This window comes from Cannabis sativa, chromosome 7 (assembly GCF_029168945.1).
Source record: "Cannabis sativa cultivar Pink pepper isolate KNU-18-1 chromosome 7, ASM2916894v1, whole genome shotgun sequence".
Taxonomy (NCBI): Eukaryota; Viridiplantae; Streptophyta; class Magnoliopsida; order Rosales; family Cannabaceae; genus Cannabis; species Cannabis sativa.
Genome location: NC_083607.1, coordinates 48,234,520 through 48,253,658, shown reverse-complemented (window position 1 = coordinate 48,253,658; position 19,139 = coordinate 48,234,520). Strand labels below are relative to the sequence as shown.

At 32.9% G+C, this 19,139-nt stretch overlaps 3 protein-coding genes across 3 annotated transcripts; 2 read left to right on the top strand and 1 right to left on the bottom strand.

Moving 5' to 3' along the window:
* Window positions 1-5,786: 5,786 nt before the first annotated feature.
* LOC133039862 (uncharacterized) lies at window positions 5,787-7,756 on the top strand. Its single transcript, XM_061118910.1, has 2 exons — window positions 5,787-6,447; window positions 7,180-7,756. The coding sequence occupies exons 1-2, from the start codon at window positions 6,193-6,195 to the stop codon at window positions 7,354-7,356; spliced, it is 432 nt and encodes a 143-aa protein (XP_060974893.1). The 5' UTR covers window positions 5,787-6,192; the 3' UTR covers window positions 7,357-7,756.
* A 3,075-nt stretch (window positions 7,757-10,831) lies between these two features.
* LOC133039861 (uncharacterized) lies at window positions 10,832-11,737 on the bottom strand. The gene is made up of 2 exons (XM_061118909.1): window positions 11,487-11,737; window positions 10,832-11,391 (listed from the first exon to the last, which is right to left on the bottom strand). Exons 1-2 carry the CDS (start codon window positions 11,691-11,693, stop codon window positions 10,963-10,965), a joined length of 636 nt encoding a protein of 211 aa, XP_060974892.1. The 5' UTR covers window positions 11,694-11,737; the 3' UTR covers window positions 10,832-10,962.
* A 1,950-nt stretch (window positions 11,738-13,687) lies between these two features.
* On the top strand, window positions 13,688-17,763 carry LOC115697631 (uncharacterized zinc finger CCHC domain-containing protein At4g19190). The gene is made up of 7 exons (XM_030624712.2): window positions 13,688-14,202; window positions 14,291-14,353; window positions 14,660-14,802; window positions 14,884-15,000; window positions 15,135-15,336; window positions 16,388-16,502; window positions 16,598-17,763. Exons 1-7 carry the CDS (start codon window positions 13,981-13,983, stop codon window positions 17,263-17,265), a joined length of 1,530 nt encoding a protein of 509 aa, XP_030480572.1. The 5' UTR covers window positions 13,688-13,980; the 3' UTR covers window positions 17,266-17,763.
* The last annotated feature ends 1,376 nt before the right edge of the window (window positions 17,764-19,139 follow it).

Here is a 19,139-nt window from a genome sequence, read left to right as displayed (position 1 = left end):
TAAATCAATTATAGAGTCTTACAAACAATATGGTCTCAACTAGAATGGGGACCATCGATCTATATTGCTGAGCTTCCAATAAGTTGAACCGAATTTACCAAGTAAATCCCTAACTTATTAATTCCTTGTTGAATCCACTCTTAGAACTTGGAGTTGCACTCTTAGACTTATATAGAGCATACTATATGTTTCACGATATACATATGCTATCTTATTTAACCATTGTTATAATCTTAATGTGATTAAAGATCCTCTATATAGATGATTTACATCGAGATGGGATAAATTTACCGTTTCCACCCCTCAATGTATTTTGCCCCTTAAAACACTTAGTTACCTGTAAATGATGTTTTAGTGATCTAATATATAGTCACTGAAACAAAACTCATCCATTTACTTCTATTTAACTAAGCTCGAAGGGAATCATCACTTGACTTCTATACAGCAGTAGAAGCTATAGATTCCATATTTATGTTCAGCACTCCCACTCAGTTATGCTATCATGTTCCCAAAATATACGTATCACCCTGACCCAAAAGTAGGCTTAACTAATAAATCAAAGAACATGAATAGCACTCCTGAGATTGAGCCTAAGCATATCAGGATTTAGATTCTTTTAATCTAAGATCAACTTATGATATTGACTTGGAAAGATACAACGGTAAGTTTATAATATCTTTGAACAAGTTCAATATCGATCCAGTCCAATGTATACTCCATACATTCGAAACTAGTATACTTTACCAATGTCCTGGAAAGAACATAACACTTACTCCAAGTGTAAGTATACTTCATCGCTGATTATCACATCAGTGTAAATCCAAAACACTGATGAACAGGGACATAGTCTTTTGAATCATATAATCACAATCACATTCCACTGTATTGACAATACTGTAATTGTGAATGAATATATGTTCTGGACTTAACTGATTTTGTGCATTAAATATGTATATTAAACCATAAACATGTAAAATACATGTAAACATAAATCACTTCAAAATTCTAAATTGATAACTAATCAGATTGTAATGGGTTTTATTTAGGGCACAAAACCCAACAATATCTTCTACAGCAAAGCTAAAGTTTCATTCAGAAAATAAATGTGCAAAGTAAACGTAAAAGAAATCGAGAACTTACTCAAGGATCGAACGTCTGGATTCAGGTTACGCCAAGCTAAACGAGCAGTTTTTGTGAAAACACTTCAGCAAACTTGAAACTAAAAACCTCTCTTTTCACTCTGAACTTACTTAGCAAAGAAGGTTGGTGAAAATGAGTTTGTGAACAAATGCTCAATGGTATTTATAGGCAAACAACGAAAAGGGGTAATCATTTTAAAAAACCTCAGACGCCTCGGTTCCCCCCAAAAGCGAATATGGGAAATCAAAAGCCATCAAGTGCAACCGTCAAACGTGGTGAGAGAAAATCAGATTTCGAAGCATTAATTGCATGAGAGCATTTATTAGCCGAAAACTGAAGGGACGCCCAGTCAGCCTCACATCGAGTCGCAAACAGACGCACCTGACACGTGTCACCCATTCAAACGCAAAGACAGCTCGGATGAAGTCTACACGCAACTTCGGAAGTCCCGTACAGACTTAGGGGCAAATGTTATCCCAATTTCTGCACTCTAACGTGGCATCACTCGATAGTGACACGTGGAATCGACTCCAGGTATCTGCTCGCAAGACACAAGCCGAACAGGACACTTCATACATTCGCTCGGACGAAGTCCTCTAGACCAAGCAGTGGGCAATCCGCACAAAACTCCAACACTTAGCGAATTCAGCTTTTTCATCGTGAGTCATCCAGGAAATCCCTATAACTTTGGGATCAGATTACAGAGATATGGCAAGCTATCCAAATCCCATGATGAGTTTATTCTGTATTTACTATGCAATCCTTCTGCTTATATCAATTGTAACGAGAAGGGAAATACTTCCTCTCCAAGCTTATAACCCTATAAATAGTGATGCATATTCCCTAAGCAAAGGGTCGAAAGATTTTGTCTAAGAATTCATATTCAGAGGTACTGTTGTAAGAGCTGTAAGAAAAGGAACATTTCTCCTTGTTCTTGAGTCAATACAAATAACAAGGATTAGACTATTACCGAACTGCTCGGGGCTGAACCTCAATAAAATTCTTGTATCTTTATTTGCTTTAATATATTTTAATCATATTAAACTACTTGTCGCTTACAAAATTAGACTCACTGTCGTTAGCTAAAAGCGAGGTCAACAAATAACATTTGAAGTAATTCAACAAGGAAGAGGCAGGACACTTAAATTTCCAAATCAAAACAAACAACAAGTAGCAGTTAAAATTATTATTTTTGTCAGGTACTCTAACAAAATGGTGATAAGGCTAATAATAACACCACAATCCAGTCATATATTATAATTTAGAATTAACCTTAAGAACAGGTTTGTTCTATCTATCACATAAAATATAATTTTTAATGAATGTACCTGACCAGATGCATTTGAATATAGATTAAAAATATTTTTAATTGCTTGACAAGATCGTTGCGAGGCCCGACAGAAGAGTAAACTGTCATCAACAAAAAATAGGTGTGTAATTGACGGTGCTATGCGAGCCACTTTATAACCTATTAAATCTTTAGTTCGTTCTGCATGACAAAGAAGAGACGGAAATCCTTCTACACAACTTGAATATTTTCTTTATTATTATTATTTTTTCTTTTTCTCTAAATTTATTATTTCTCTTAGTTTTTATTTTTATTTTTCCTCTAGTATTTAGATATCTCTTATTTTTTACGGTCTCCAAAACAAGACAACCAGTATTAAAAGTTACTTTTTTGTTTCTTTTTCATATTTTATAACAAGAAGTAGTAAAATTTTAAACTTAATAAACTTCAACATATCGAGTAACATCATAAGTTATCATAAAGTCTTCTGTTGCGTTGTATTTAAAAGTTACGATACAATATACTAATAACAAATCAATATATATAAAGAAAGCATAAAAATAGTTTATGTGGCATCTTATCTTTTTTTTTGTTTTCCTATTTTTCTAATTGTAAGACACATTCTTCTTATTTCGTTTGTAAAATAGTCCACATATACAAACTAAAGTCTCACATCGATTAGATAGTTTTTAAGTGTTAGAGCATCTCCAAGGGGCACACCAAATTTAGTGTCAAAAAGTATTATCATTCCAACCACAATACCAAAAATTATACTAAAAAATATTTCTTATTATTATATTATTTTTTAATAAAATTAAAAAAAAATAATATCATATTAAACTAAAATCACCACAATGTACCCCTCTAAATAAAAAAAGTGACGCGTGCAACAAACAGTTTGAACTTTATTTTTCGGCATGTTAAATTTCTTCAATTTTTTGAAATTTTACAGGATATCTTAAATAACTATAATGTACACGACTATAAAATAATAGTAGACTAAAAAAGTCTATTGAATGCTAAAATAGGTAGGAGTACATCAGTGCACCACTTTTATAAATATACATTATTTTTGGCGTGTTAAATTTTTTTGAATTTCTCAAAATTTTACAAGATATCTTAAATAATTATAATATGGACGACTATAAAAATATTGGACTAAAAAAATTTTGTCAGGTGTCGAAACAATACATTACTTTTAAAAAGATGCATTGTAAAATTTCTCAAAATTAAATTCTTAATTTAATAAATAAATCAATAATATAAATATATATATTAATTTTAATTTTTTTTAAAAAAAAACTTATATCGTGTCTACAGTGCACGGCATATGCCGTGCACTGTAGCATTAAACTTAAAATGTAGTCTTTGATGGTCTCTTGTTGGAACAAAAAGGAACGACATTTATATGAAATGCTGCTTCCTTGGAGAAGTTCTTATCTATATAATACTTTAGTTAAGTTTCTTTCCTTAGTCTAAGATTTTTTTTTTATATATTTTATGGGTGATTGATTAATGTGTTATCTAATTATTATTTTACATTTCAAATTAGTAGGTTTCAATTTCTTACCATTTTTTTCTGTTTGAATTTCAAGTATTTTGGTTGTTTTCTACTTGTTTTGAGTTAGATTGATATTATCTTATTGTCATTACCGGAATTAATGGTAGTTTTCCGGTTGTTATGTTATTTTCTTGTGGTTGAGGTAATTTATCTTCGTGTAATCGTGTGGTTGAGATGGGTATGGTCTAGGCGTGATTCTAGTACAAAAGTAAAAATATTAAAAATCACAGTATAAACCGTATTAAAGTAAAAAAGAATAAAGAAAGCTAGTATATGGGGAGAAGTTGAAAAATATCTACTTTTTTTATACATTAAACAAATTTACTTCCAAATAAAATTTAATTCAAATATACCTATTTTTATGAGTATTGTACTCAAATTATTCTCAAACACTCACATAACTAAGACATAGTTTCAAATATAATACTTTTGTGTTCTTTGTAAATGTATGTGTAGGTTTGTAGGAAAGTTGGAGCAAAATTTTGATTAAAGAAGAATAAAAATTAGCATGAAATGATAAGGGTAAAATTGATAGAATGATTAAAAAAAGAGATAAACATAATAGATTTTGAAAGAAATGGTAAAAATTAAACATGGAGTTAAAGGAGGTATATAGTGTAATTTCTTGTAAGTTTCCTCTTCTTAATTTAGGCCCATTTTTTGATAAGAAAGGAAAATCAGGCCCATTTTAATTACGTGGGTTTTTCGGTTTTTGAATGGGTTGAGATGCAAAATGGCCCTCAATTTAGTAACTAAGTTAGTAAATGTCCACTTTTTAAAAAAATTAAGAAAATGGCCAAATCTAATAAATTAGATAATAAAAATTATAAAAATAGATTTATCACATATTTTTTTTTAAAAAAATATATATATAATAACAAAAATTAAGTTACATAATTTTTTTTAGTATTGCATATTATGATATTATAACAAAAATAAATAAATATATTAGATCATTTAAATATATACAACAGTATTAGATATATCGTAGTACAGAAAATTATATACCATAGTAATAAAATTATATACCATAAAGAAATTATAACAATACTAAATTAATACTCAAAAAATATATATATCATGCTAACAAAATTATATATACCACCATTAAAATATGAATACATACCAAAAAATTTATATATAATAAAATAGAAACTAAATATCATATTAAATAAATAATATATTATAGACAACAAAAATCATATACCATACAATAAAACGTATATGCCTACAATAAAAAATAAAATAAAATAATATAATATTATTAAAAAAAAATTATATATATCATATTAACAAAATTATATATCACCTTTAGGTATACTAAAATAAAAACTAAACATGCATTATCTAAAATAAAATGATATACTATACAATAAAACTTATATACCATATAACATAAAATATATACCTTACAATAAAAATATATATAATAATAACAACAAATAAAAATAAAAATATATAGGATGCTAATAAAATTATATATCATGTCAACAAAAGTACAATAGAAAATTAAACTTAAATATTATTTTAAAAAAATTATATACCGTATAACAAAAAATACATATACCATATATCAAAACATATATACAAAAAATAATAATAATAAAAATATAGATTACTAATACATATATATATGTATACTATACTAACTAAATTATATATCACAATTAAAATATATATATCATGACCATTGTATATAATAAAATAAAAACTAATTAAATATTATTTAAAATAAATAATCATACAATCAAAAAATATAAAAATAATAATTAAATATATGTAGCATGACAATAAAATTAGAAATTTTTACATGAAAAATCCATTTTACACAATTTATTACAAAAATACTCCTACACGCCTATATCAACTTTTTTACTTACCATGTTTGTTTTATTACACAAATACCACTTAGTCATCATTTCATGCACATACACGTGTGCTATCCCCATCACTCATCAATCAAATCCCACTCTCTTCCCTCTCTTTTTTCATTTTCTTTCCATTTCATTTTCGATTTTTCATTTCTGTTTCTAACTTCATTTGAATACAAGTAACCTCCCTTCATAAGATTAACCACCCATTATTGATCACGTTTTTCCCTCTTCTTTTTTGTTCATCCACGAAATTTCAACTCCCTCTAAGCCCACGATTTATCAACTGTTATTCCCTCTCTATTTCAGTTTTTTTCAAATTTATTTATAAGATGGCAATCACTCGTTCATCATCATCCCCTTCTCCAGTTCTCAAACAAAAATCGAAAATGGGCAAGAAAACTTTGGCGAACAAATCCAAGGGTAAACGCCCGATCCTTGAAGATTATGATTCTGATTTTGATGCTCCAATGCCCAAGCGTGGGAGACCCCATTCTTCGAAGAAAACGAAGCTCAACTTGGAGGAGCACACGGTTCCAGAAATTTCTGGGAAAAAAACTCTTGCATCTGCTGAAGATCGAACTCAGGTTGGTTTTTAGTTTCATTATCGTTTCCCCCTTTTCCTACATTTACACTTTCCCCAGATTTTGGCGTTTTTTTGTTCATCCTGCTTCGTGTAATTTTAGGGTTTCATTTGCACATTTCGTTTTATGTTTTTAAATTTTTTAGTTATTTATTGTTGGTTTTGAACATTTCATTTGGTTCTTCTCTGGGTGTTGTTCTTTAATTTGGTTTTGTTTTCTTTATTTTCAGTGTTTTTTTGTGCTTATAGGTTCTGTGTTTTGTTTTCGTTTTTAGTGTTTTCAATCAGTCGTTTGTAGTTTCTTATAAGTTTTTTAATAGTTTAATAATGGTATGTTTGATGTATTTTCGATTTTCATTAGGTTTAGTTGTTTGCTGTTATATTTTAGGTTTCAAAACGATTTTCAAATCTTTGCTCTTTATTTTTCTATAGTTGTATCTGTTTTGTAGTTTCTTTGTTGTTTGTATATAGTTTTATTGTTCTTTTCATACTGTATTTTTCACTATTAAAAATTTATTGTGTCGTTATGTTTGATGTGTTTTTCGATTTCCTTTAGGGTTAGTTGTTTACTGTTTTTTTTTACGTTTCAAAACGATTTCAGGTCTTTGCTGTTTATTTCTGTGTAGTTGTATCTTATTGGTAGTTTGTTTGTAGTTTGTTTATAGTTGTATTACAGTTTTCATACTGTTTTATTCACGATTAATAATTTATTGTGGCCATTTTCGTTATGTTGCAGGTTTGGGACTATAAATTTAGTCCTTCTGATTTTTATAGATCTAAGTGTGTATGCACCAGTGTTTTTTCCGTGATAGATAATATTAAGAACACTTTATCTGTTAATTTGCTTTCTTTGTTTCGTCAAACTCAGTTTGGGCATTTTCTGGATATGCCTGAGTTTGTTTTTCATCCGTAAGTCGTACATAGTTTATTACTAAGGGAAGTTTTCCAGCCCAATCCTAAAGAGTTTTGGGCTAAGGTTGCTGGCCGTTGCATACGGTTTAGTGCCGAAGAATTTTACTTAATTTCTGGATTAGATTGTTTCGGTGATTGCAACAAGTTGTTGTTTTCACAGGAAACAAATCAATTGGTAGAAACATGTTTCCGTGGTGTAAAAACTATTGACCACAGAGCCATCGAGGATGCTTTTTTGGGTAGTCGGTGGGGTTTGGATGAGTCTCTTGGTTTGAAAATGGCTGTTTTGTATTTCATTCAGTGTTTTCTTCTTAGCAATACTCCTGACAAAGAAGTGTCTAGGTTTGATCTAGATGTAGTGGATAGCGGTCGGTGGGACGAGTATTGTTGGGGTAGGGAATCATTTGAACTGGAGAGTTTCATCTTCTATTCCAAGGATTCTGAACTGGAGCAACACCATCGTCACCAAAAATCCAACTCTTCGAGACTTGAAGGGCAAGATTTTTGATTTACCTTTGGACAAGGTAATTTACAGTTTCTTTACTGTTTCTTTTCAGTTTTATTTATGTTGTTAATTTTTAGTTTTTCCAATTCTTTTAATTTTTTTCATATTATGCTTGATTATGCTATTCAGTTGAAGATCAAAAACATGCGTCCTACTGATGAAGAGAGGCAGCAGCTTCAACTTGACGGTTTATTTCTCGATGAATCTATTGATGACCGTGGTGTAGCGAAGAAATCCTTTGAGGGTGGGTCATCTTCAAAGAAGTTTGATTCAATAGATATTGATTGGATGAAATCTAAGTTGGAGATGGTCATTTCGAATCAATCATCATTGGCCGAGGACTTCATATCCTTGAGGTGTTTTGTTGATTTTAATTTCAAGTCCGTAATGACTGTAATTAAGGATATCTAGGAGAAGGTTAATGCCATTCATCGTCGTCTTTCTGATGAGGTATTTATTCATATTTTATTGTTTAGGTTTTTTCATATTTTTTTTTTAAGTTTCTTTACTGTTTTATTTAAGTTTCATTTATATTGGTTGATACAGGGAAAGTCATCGGATGAATTAGTAACTCAAGATTCTGATGATGATGATTATGATGATGATGATGATGATGCCGAGGATGATGAGAAGCAATTGTCTGATCCAGAAAATATTGATTCCGACTCCGATGATGGTGGTGAGTTGGTTAAAGTTGGTGGGGATGCTGATGATGCTAACAAGGTTGTTACTGTTGTTCCCCCTGCTGTTGTGAATCCATCGGAGGCTGTTGGAGGGAGTGATAAAAATGTTAAGGATGTTGAGAAGCCAAAGGGCGATGAGTCTCGATTGAAGGGGGACGATTTCTTTGATGGGTTAAGCCAGCTTGAAATAGATGATGATCAAGTTGTGTTGGCTGGCTTGGAGGCTATTGGTAAAATCCATGTAAGTTTATTTTTAATTGTTTGCAAGAAAATTAGGTTTCTTTTTGGTTGCTCAATAGTTTCTAGTTTGTTTTGCAACTGTTTTAATGCATTCTTTCTTTTTTAGGTCCCCGCACCCAATCCAGATGTTGTTGGTCAAAAGTCAGATGCCCTTCATACTGATGAAGAAACTGAAGACACTGTCTCTGATACACCTCTGTTGGATAAGAGGAAGCGTGCTCTGGCCTTGAAATCTCCTTTTGTTGATTTCGGGTCTGCTGATGTGGGGAGCACTCCAATGGAGCTTATGTCCTCAGGTTCTCAATCAGCTGGGGATGATAGGGATTTCAAAATGGTGACTTATGTGAAGGGCCTTTATGCTCTTAATGATGCGTTTGCTGATCCCGTATCTACCGAGATTGAGGCAAAAGTTGACGCTTGGATTGGTGAAGGATTGCTTAAACATCCTAGGTGACTGTTTTTATTAAATCTGTCTTTGTATTATGTTTTATTTTTCAATTTTATTCTGGTTTTAATGCTATTTTTTTGTTGTTTCTTTGTTGTTGTAAGCATTATAATTGTTATGAAGATGGCGCAAAGAAATTTACCCCGGGTTTTAGGCTAGGTGTTGATTATGTTGAGGATAAAACTTGGTTTTATCATTTGGCTACATGCGACATGTTTATGAACGACTCGGTAAAGTTTCCAATTTATATTGTAGTTATGATAGTTTGTTTTCAGTTGCTTTATAAATGTTTTTAAGTTTTGATACTGTATTACAGTTTTTTTACAATTGTTCAACCTTTTCATTTGTGTTTTTGTGTTGTTTTTTTTCAGCATATGAACACCATATTCTATTACCTTCGGAAAAAGGTAAATATTCTTCCGCTGTGACGTTGAATTTTGCAACTACTGATTGTCTCTTTGATGATTCCATCCAAGCTTTGTACCACAAATTTAACAAGGCCAAGTCAATGAAGACTAAGATGTCACACATTCACGCTGCCCACCCAATAGCGCATTACATCCGAGGTATGCGAATTCCCTGTTCCAAGCCTTGGTATGAAGCCGATCATGTGTTATTCATCATCAATCTAAGAAAGGAAAGTCATTGGGTGTTTGGTCGTCTTGACTTGAATGAAGGGATTCTGTTTCTGTATAATTCTTTGAGGACTGCGAAGATGAATGCTGCAGCTAGGAATGCCATGAAGGCTTATTCTGTGTTGCTGCCTTTGTTTTTCGATTTACTTGGTTTCTGGAAGAATAGGTCACAAGCTCCTGCCTCAGGTTCTGACCCTACAGCTCCCTTAAGAATCGTGGAGATTAGTGGTCTGCCGTCTCAGCAGAAAAAGTGAGTGTCTCTTTTAAGTTTATTTTATGTTGTTTTTTAGTTTCTAAACTGCTTACTTTTCTTCTGTTTTTATAGTGATTGCGGAGCATATGTTGCTGCATTTGCCGAATTCTTTATCCACGGAAAGGATGTCCCTGCGGACTTTGACATCGAAGTTTATCGTACCCGGCTTGCTGCACTTTTCTTCTCATATGGCCAAAGGAAAATTGATGAAAGCATTGATAGCGAGGATGAGAAGCAAAGCAAGTCTTCTAAGGCATCTAAATTGAAAAAATAGGATCTTTTAATTTGGTGACTCTTTTCTGTTATTTGTTGAATCTATTATCAGACAATAGTTAGTGTTATTGGTTGAATGTAGGTATTATATTTGATTTTATACTATGTACCTGGTTTAAAACTTTTAGGATATTTGACATTTACTCCTTATAATATATTTATTGTATAGGTTTGTATTTCCCAAAGTTGTTTGTTTTTTCAATTGTTCAAGTTCTTATATACGGTCGCACAACTATGGAGAAACTATTAACCAACTGAATACAAACAATGTTTTTATTTTTTTCTAAATTGTGCTATGAATTTATTTTTATTCTTTGTATTCCATTACTCCTTTTTCTTTTATTTTAGTTATATTTTATCAATTCTTGATTGACTGCCTTTAAAACTGTAAAGAAGAAGTCATTCCGGTACTTAATATTTACAAAGGGTCACAACTGTAACAAAATGATTTTGCAACTATTAAAAAACTGTTTCAAATTTCATAAAAATGAAATCCCATGTATTTAGAACATCACAGATCAACCTGTTTGAATTTGCACACAGAATTAAACAATTCAAATATTTCATATGTATCTATTTTATTGCTTGATTGTTGCATGTCTTTCGATTGTGTCCGTGTTGACCACATTTGCTGCACCTGTTATGTTTTTTTGTATCCCATTCAGATAAAAACCTTCGTTTCCTTGGTCTTCCAGATCTTATTTTTTGGTTTGGTGGCAGAACAATGATATCTTTTATGTTTTGTGGCACATCCCATGTTGTGTGATTGTGTACCGGATATGTTGAGCCGCTGTATGTTTCAAGCCATGTTCGTGTGGTGTAATAACCTGAACAGTAGTTGTAAACATTCAAGTTCATCTCTTTTATAACAGCAAGCGCATGAGCACACGGTAACTCGTCAAGTTGGAATCTGTTGTAACTGCATGTTTTCTCCTTGAGGTTGATGACCCATGATCTGGTTAGTTCAACGACTTCGAACATGGTCTCGTTTATTGGTTTTACCTGCGGATTAAGTGTAAAACTGTTAATATGTATAACAACGGCAAACAAACTATTAAGAAACTATAATGCAACTAAAATATTAAACATTTCATTACATTTTCTGTCAATGAGTCCACAAAGTTGTCGACTAATTTCTTCTCTGCTGTAGGTGTTAAAAATGTTGTTGTTTTCTGTGCTTTTTTCCTGTTTGTGTATGTCCATTGTTGTATCAATGCTCTCAATGACTCCATCAGTGTTGTGATTGGTAGCTCTCTAGCTGCCAAGTTTGCTGCATTTAGAGATTCAGCAATGTTTGAAGTCATAGTTGAATACCTGTTGTTTTTGCAGTGGTATCTTGACCATTTGTGGTATCCAATTTGTTGTAAATATGGTCTTACACGGATGTCCAAGCTGTCCAACTCGCTCATATGGTATTCAAATTTCCTCTCTGTGTATGGTCTGGCTGCAGCGAAGAATGGTTTATCCAGCTTGCTTGCATTCTTCTTGAAGGTTGCTTTTAGGTTGCTTAACAGGTGGTATACACAATAGCAATGTGTGATTTCTGGAAATACTTGACAAGCTGCCTTACTTATGCTCTCATGTCTATCTGAGATCAAGCACTGTTCCTCTCTAATCCCATATGTTTCTCTCACTTTTGTGAAAAACCATTGCCATGAGTTGTTGTTTTCTGAATCCACAACAGAAAAAGCTAGTGGAAAAATGTGCCCATTTGCATCTTGTGTACAAGCAGAGAGCAATGTACCTCCATATGTTGATTTAAGGAAAGTTCTGTCAACAACTATTATAGGTTTGCATTTCTTCCATCCTTTTATTGATGCATCCAGTGCGACAAACAAGTACTTGAAGCTGTTGTCATCCTCTGTTTGCATGTGCACTATTGTTCCGGGATTAGTTTTTTGCAACATGTGCAAAAAACCGGGCAGCAACCTGTATGATTCTGTTATGAAATAGAGTGCAAACTTACTTCTATCTCTGTCCCTTTGTTCAAGCATTGTATTTCCTGTCCTGATTCCTGATTTTGCCATTTTTTTGTTGTTAATAAACTACAAAGAAACGAGAATAAAACTATTAAGAAACTTCATTTAAATTTAGGGAAACTAACCATTTCTCAAACTGTTCTGTCCTCTATCTTTTCCAAAATAAATTCCTGCAAAAAACGTAATGAAACTATTATTAAATGATTATGCAACTGTAAATCAACTTAAAAACCACAATTCTATCCCCAAAATTACATAGTTCTTACTCATTGTCATTTTTCATCATGTTTATTCGAATCAGATCGATTTTCAACTATTATAAAACTAATTTGCTACCATTTACATAAATCTTACCTTGTATATATGCTAGCTCTTGGTACTTGTCATTTGACACTTCTTCATGATTTCTAAACCATTTTAAAACGATAATGCAACTGTAAGCCAACGCAAAAAAATAAAAAAACCTGATTAGTATCACGTGGTTCCTTAATTAGAATCAGTTCTTGTTTATTGTTTTTACAATCTGAATTTCCTGTTGTACACCAGTGAATCAACCAGAATGCAACTGTAAATGACGTGTATCATTGTTGAAAAAAAATTTCACTTCATACCTCTTTTTTTGGATTTGAGGGGGAGCTCCATATCTGTTCAATACAGATTTACATTGCTTCAATCTGAATTTTCGACGCTCGTTTGAGTGATATTGCACTATAAAAACCGAAATCAAATGTTTAATTTCAATTTCTCCACGGTTTTCCTGGTCTTTTTTTTTTTTTTTAAATTTCTGTTTAGATCCTTGGATTTGTTCGTTTCCTATTGAAATTCGACGGAATTTATGGTTGTTCTACGTTCGATCTGGTTTCATTGTGGTTGCGTAGCCGACTGCATCGATGGAGGTTCATTCATCCTCTCCGTTTGTGACGTGCGGCTGAAGGTAAGGTCAAGTGGTATTTTTGTAATATTTTCAATGTGGGCTGTACAAATGTTGATTGGGCCGGCCCACAGTATTGTTGTAATATTTTACCCTTTTTTGGAATTTTTCTATTTTTTTTCCAAAAAATTATGTACATACATTAAAATATTTTTATTATGCTAATAAAATTATATACTACTATTATACATATTATAATAAAAAATAAATATCATCTAAGAATAATAATATACCATACAACAAAATAGAAATATATCTTACAACAAAATCTATATACCACCAACCCAAAACAACTCATAAAAAATTAAGAAAAATTGACATAACTTTTAAGGATATTTACTAATTTAGGGTCATTTGCTATATTTTTTTTTTCAAATCAGCACATAAACTAAGATACTCCTGTGATTTGATTTCATTTACTATAATTTCCCTTTTTGAATCTTCTCTGCAAATTAGGGCTTTTTGCGTAGCCATGCCCATGGATATGGGCTGATTCCACCTTTGTCGTCGTTTCTAACTTCATACCTTCAAGCTAGTTTTGCTCCAATATTCGCTGTGTTTTCTCCGATTACTACATAGGATTCAATGTAAAGATCGTTGACGCCATTAAACCTCTGATGTTTGAACAAAGGTATTGCTAGAAAATATACGTTGGTTGCAGAACTCAAGAGGTTGGTAAAAATGGAAGGTGAAGAAGGAGAAGGGATAAGACTTAGCAAGAGATTCCCTTCGGAAAAAGGAGGAGAAGTCGATTACAAGACCAAGTCAGGCACCGCGTGGAGCCACTCGTACCTGAACCAGAAGCCGTGGCACCCACTTTCCTATCCTAACCAACGCCGCAAATGGATCGCCGAACAGACCCACGCCAATCACGAACGCCGAGCCGAAGAGGTCGCTCGCGAGGTACTTTTTGCTTCATTTTCCACTAGTTTTTCGTATCACCAACCCTGTTTTTCAATTTCTTAACTTTTTACCCATGTCCATTTTTCAGTATGCTCAAGAACAAGAATTCTTTCGCCAAGCTGCTATGGTATCCAAAAAAGAGCAAGAAAAGGTTCAGTTCTTCTCCATCTGTCTGTCCTCTTTGGTTTTTGGTTTTTGGTTTTTGTCAATCTTAGTCAAGTGGGTACTACTATGGCTCTGTGCTTTTGGTGAATATCAACAATCATTCTGTATTCATTATATTATGAACGAATTCTCTCATCGTAGTACCTTAGAATTTGGAGACAATCGTAATACAATGACGTTTCTTAACAGTAATGTCGCATTTTGAATTTAGAAAGGGTTAGATAAGTTTTTCTTAATACTGTTTTTGTAGATGTTTCTTTAGGCTAACTTAGTTATTTAATCATCTTTTTAGTTGGAGATAATGAAAGCTGTGAGCTTCATGTATGTTCGGCCACCGGGTTACAATGCTGAAAGTGCTAAAGCAGCAGAGATTGCTGAGGAAAGGAGAATGGAGGAGCAAAACAACCCTAATGCAGATGAGGCCTCCGCTTCAATGTAATATAAGTAGCAAAGAAATTTTCTTTGTTATGCTTGAAAAGTACATAACATTGTAGTAGAATGTTTTCTATCTTTCAGACCGTCAGAATCTATACCGGCTAAAGCTGAAGAAAAGAAGAAACGAAGGCCAAAAGATGTTTTCGGGCGCTCGTTGCCTACTGGAGAGGAATTTGAAATCTTGAAAAATGCTCCACGGTATGGCGGAGCTTCTCCCATGATAAATTATTGAATGTTGATGGGGAAAATTCTGATATTGGTTCTCACTTCTCAGGATCTTGTTTGACTCTCACCATAGCTTATCTGAATACTTAAGTGTGCTATCTTTTTAGGTTGGAGACTGGTGTTGCTGGAAGGGCTAAACCATTTGGAGTTGAAATACGCAATGTTAAATGTGTTAGATGTGGAACTTTTGGTCACCAAAGTGGTGATCGTGAATGTCCATTGAAAGATGTTATAATGCCTAATGAACAGAGCCGGTTGAAGAGAGATGACCCCTTGACTGCGATCCTTGCCCACATAGATCCTAGTGAGGTTAGTCTTATTTTTCTTGAGTTTAGCTCTATAAAAGTGGTTAGTGTATACTAGGTTTTTTTCCCATTCTGAATTATTATAACAAATGAAAATAAAATAAAATAATAACAAGCTGAATAATGAGGGTTTTCAAGCTCATTGAAGGAAAGGAGGTGGACTTTTGTTGTTTCCTTTATGAGTACAGTTTTGATACTAGTGTTTGCCACTCACTTGCAGAAGGAAATACAAAGTTGGTAAAGAAAAAATAGCTCATGAGAGGTATCAATTTGAAAGATTACTAGGGCGATAAGAGGGCCTTTATATGAGCAATTGTCTAATCTTACAGCTTCCTCTGTAAAATGATTCGAGAGGTTTCATAAAATTGCTTTAGTGTGGGGGAAAGAGGATTGAAGGTTTACACCTTTAGGATTAACATGCTGGGTGAGATACACAAGCACAACTGTCATTGAGGGAAATAATGTGAGAAGAAGAATATGATTGCAGTCTCAAAATTAAAAGAGAATCTCGCCATAGTTAAACTGGCTGCTGGTATTATTATGTCCAAAGTTGACTTTGGGAGGAGAGGGGCAGAGAATTATTAAGGTCTTTTAAGAATGTGTCACATTAAATTAAAGCACCAAGGAGTTTGATCTTTCTTTTTGTCCCTGATAGGCCCTACTTAGGCAAGGGGTAAGGCTAAACACAATGTGTGACTTAGTTTATAATTTTATCATTGGCTGGCAGCATACTGTATTTTTAGATGTTAGCTACTAGATTCAGTTCTTGGGTACTGTATATACTCAGTGTAGTTTGTGTTTAGGTATCTGCTGGTAGTTTTGGAATTTGAGGATTAGTCTCTTGCAGATGAGGCATTCTTGAGAGGTTTTTGTAAGAATTTCAACTGTGATAAAAGTTTTCCATTCATGCTATTTAACTCGATCCTTGAGAAATAATAACTGAAGAAATTCAACGTCTATTGTATTTCTTCTTTCAACATTTTTGTAAATGGGGTCCCACCAGTCTCATCTTTTTAGAAGACAAAGTGAGGTTTCAAATGTTTTTATGATTGCAGCCTCTAAAGTGGGAGCTAAAGCAAAAACCAGGCATTAGTCCTCCCCGTGGAGGCTTTAAGTTAGATGATCCCAACCAACAAATAGTTGCGGAGGATATATTTGATGAGTATGGAGGTGATTTTTTGTTTTTTCCAAGAAAATCTTGTAGTGCAAGCTATCACTGTCTTTGTTCTGAACATGTTTATGATAATAGACCTTTTGTTTTGTAGGCTTCCTCAGCGGAGGTATCCCTGAGTTACTTACTAACTTCCCAGGCAAATCTAAGGATAAGTCCAGGAAGAAGAAAAAGCACAAAAGGCAAATATTATCTCCTAATGTTGAGGAGTCAGAGGAAAATGAGTTTTCTTCTACTTCTGAGGACGAAGAAAGGAGATCGAGGAAAAAGAAACATGCAAAGAACAAGAAGAAAAGTAAAAAGAGGCGAAGTCATTATGAAACAAATACTTCAGATGTTTCAGAGTATGATGCGCATAATGAAAAGAGCAATCACATGGATTATCATACATCAGAAGAATCTGATGGCAACCGGCATCATCATTCGAGTACCAAAAGCAAAAGCAGAATAAAACTTCTGTATGCAAATTCCGATGATTATAGGCATGGTAGAAGTGACAGAAGCAGGCATAAGAAGCTAACATCAAAAGAGTCCGACTGTGATAGGCATCATTATAGCAGACACAAGCAGTCTTATGATTCATCTGACGATTCTGATGACCAATTTAGAAGTAAGAACAAGCATAAGCGTTCTTATTCACACCAAGATTCATACACTGAGAGACAGCAACGAAGTGGTAAACATAGACATAAAAGGGACCATTTGAACTCCGACGAACGTCGGCATCATCACCACCAACGACACCATCATCACCATCCTTAGTCTTGAGTCACAGAAAATCATTGTTATTAATGAAAACAGTTCTGCTTGAGCAAGTGCTATAGGCTTTGAAGTGGAATGGCAATTCAAATTATTACTGTCATTTTAGCGGGGCGGCTTATCTTATTCTGCCAATATCACAGGACATATTCAGTCAGTTCTTGCTCTTGGCCCCAACACAGACGCAATATTTGCCAATGGCAATTAACAAGAGTTGCAACACTAGGAAGTATTGAAGCTTCCCAAATCCGTTGCAATGGTGAATTTACTGAAAGAATTAATGTTTAGTTCAAGTAGATATATACATAAGTAAAAGGGTCTATTCTTCCAAGTATGTAGGGCATATTTATTTTTGCCAACTTATACACTAAAGCAAAATATTAAATGTGGTACTGGCTGGGTTGATTTAAGCTTTGTTTCAAAAGTGTTATACAAGATTTATTATTTCTTTTTTGCTTTTTTCAACTGAGATTTTGTTTAATATAAGATTTTATTAGCGAAGTAATTCATTTCTATTTCTTTCGTGTATTATGCTTTTTGTTTTGAGAATTAAATTGACTAAATTTTTAAATTAATTATAATAATAACTCAGTATTTTGATATCATCAACATTGATTTTTTTTTTTTTTATTGAAAATAAAATATTAACTTCATTGAAATTTAGCATTCATCATACAAGAGAGCTGTGAATGCTACGATCAGAGAAAAACCGAGAGCGCCTAGCAACAAAGTGAGCAACTCGATTTGCTGATCGTCTAATAAAACGAACACTTACATTATTTAAAACTGATAATAAACTTTTACAATCATTAACAATCAAACCAAAAGCAGAAGACATATGTTGATTACTAAAAATTGCTTGTATCGTTACCATGCTATCAGTCTCTATGTCAACCTGATTCCATTCCTTGTCTTTTAACCAGCTTAGTGCTTCTTTGATTCCAAGAGCTTCCACCACCTCTGCTGGGTAATTTCCTCCATGATATCTTGCTTGTAGATCAACAAGACGACCCAACGAATCACGAGCCACAATACCAAAGACATTTGCATTTTCCTTCTCAAACAAAGCTCCATCAACATTTAACTTGACTGTAATTGAATCGGGTTTGGTCCAACGCTCAATGTTATTATCATGTTATAAGAGAGACAATGATAATAAGCTAGATTTATCTTGAGCAGTAAGCCAATGGTCAAGTGTAGTCCATGCTCAATTTAGAACTTGAGTTGGAGATGAGGCTTTTTTTTCCCAAACAAGCTTGTTTTGTGACTTCCAAAGGGCCCAACAAAGCATTATGGCACGGCAAGATGTATCATCACCATACAGTTCGAAAGTAGAATCAAGCCAATGGCCGATAGTATCATCAACATTGATTTAATACTCGGTATTTGTACCAACTTTGTTGTATGTCAAATACTTCTTAACCTATTTCTGTAACAGTAGAGAGCATCTCTAGTAGTTATATCTCTTAAGGATATTAAATTTTTTTACATTATTTAAAAGTATAATATTTTATTTTTTAACACTTTTATTTTTAAAATACTTAATAATACTTTTTAAAAATGCTATAATTATGATCTCACACATTATTATTTAATATATTATTTATTTTAATTATAATTAGGCTAATTAGTAATTTTTCCCCTCGAACTTTGACATATACTAAATCGTGCCCCTGAACTTTTTTAACCGTTAAAAATTTCCCCTGAACTATTGAGATTGTTAGATTTAAGGACTTTTGTCTAATTTCATTTAATTTTATTGTTTCAGTGATTTTTTATATACGAAACCATGCACCCCAGACTTTGATATCTACCAAATCGTGCACCTCAAACTTTGATATGTACTAAATAATGCCCCTTGAACTTTCATCCATGTT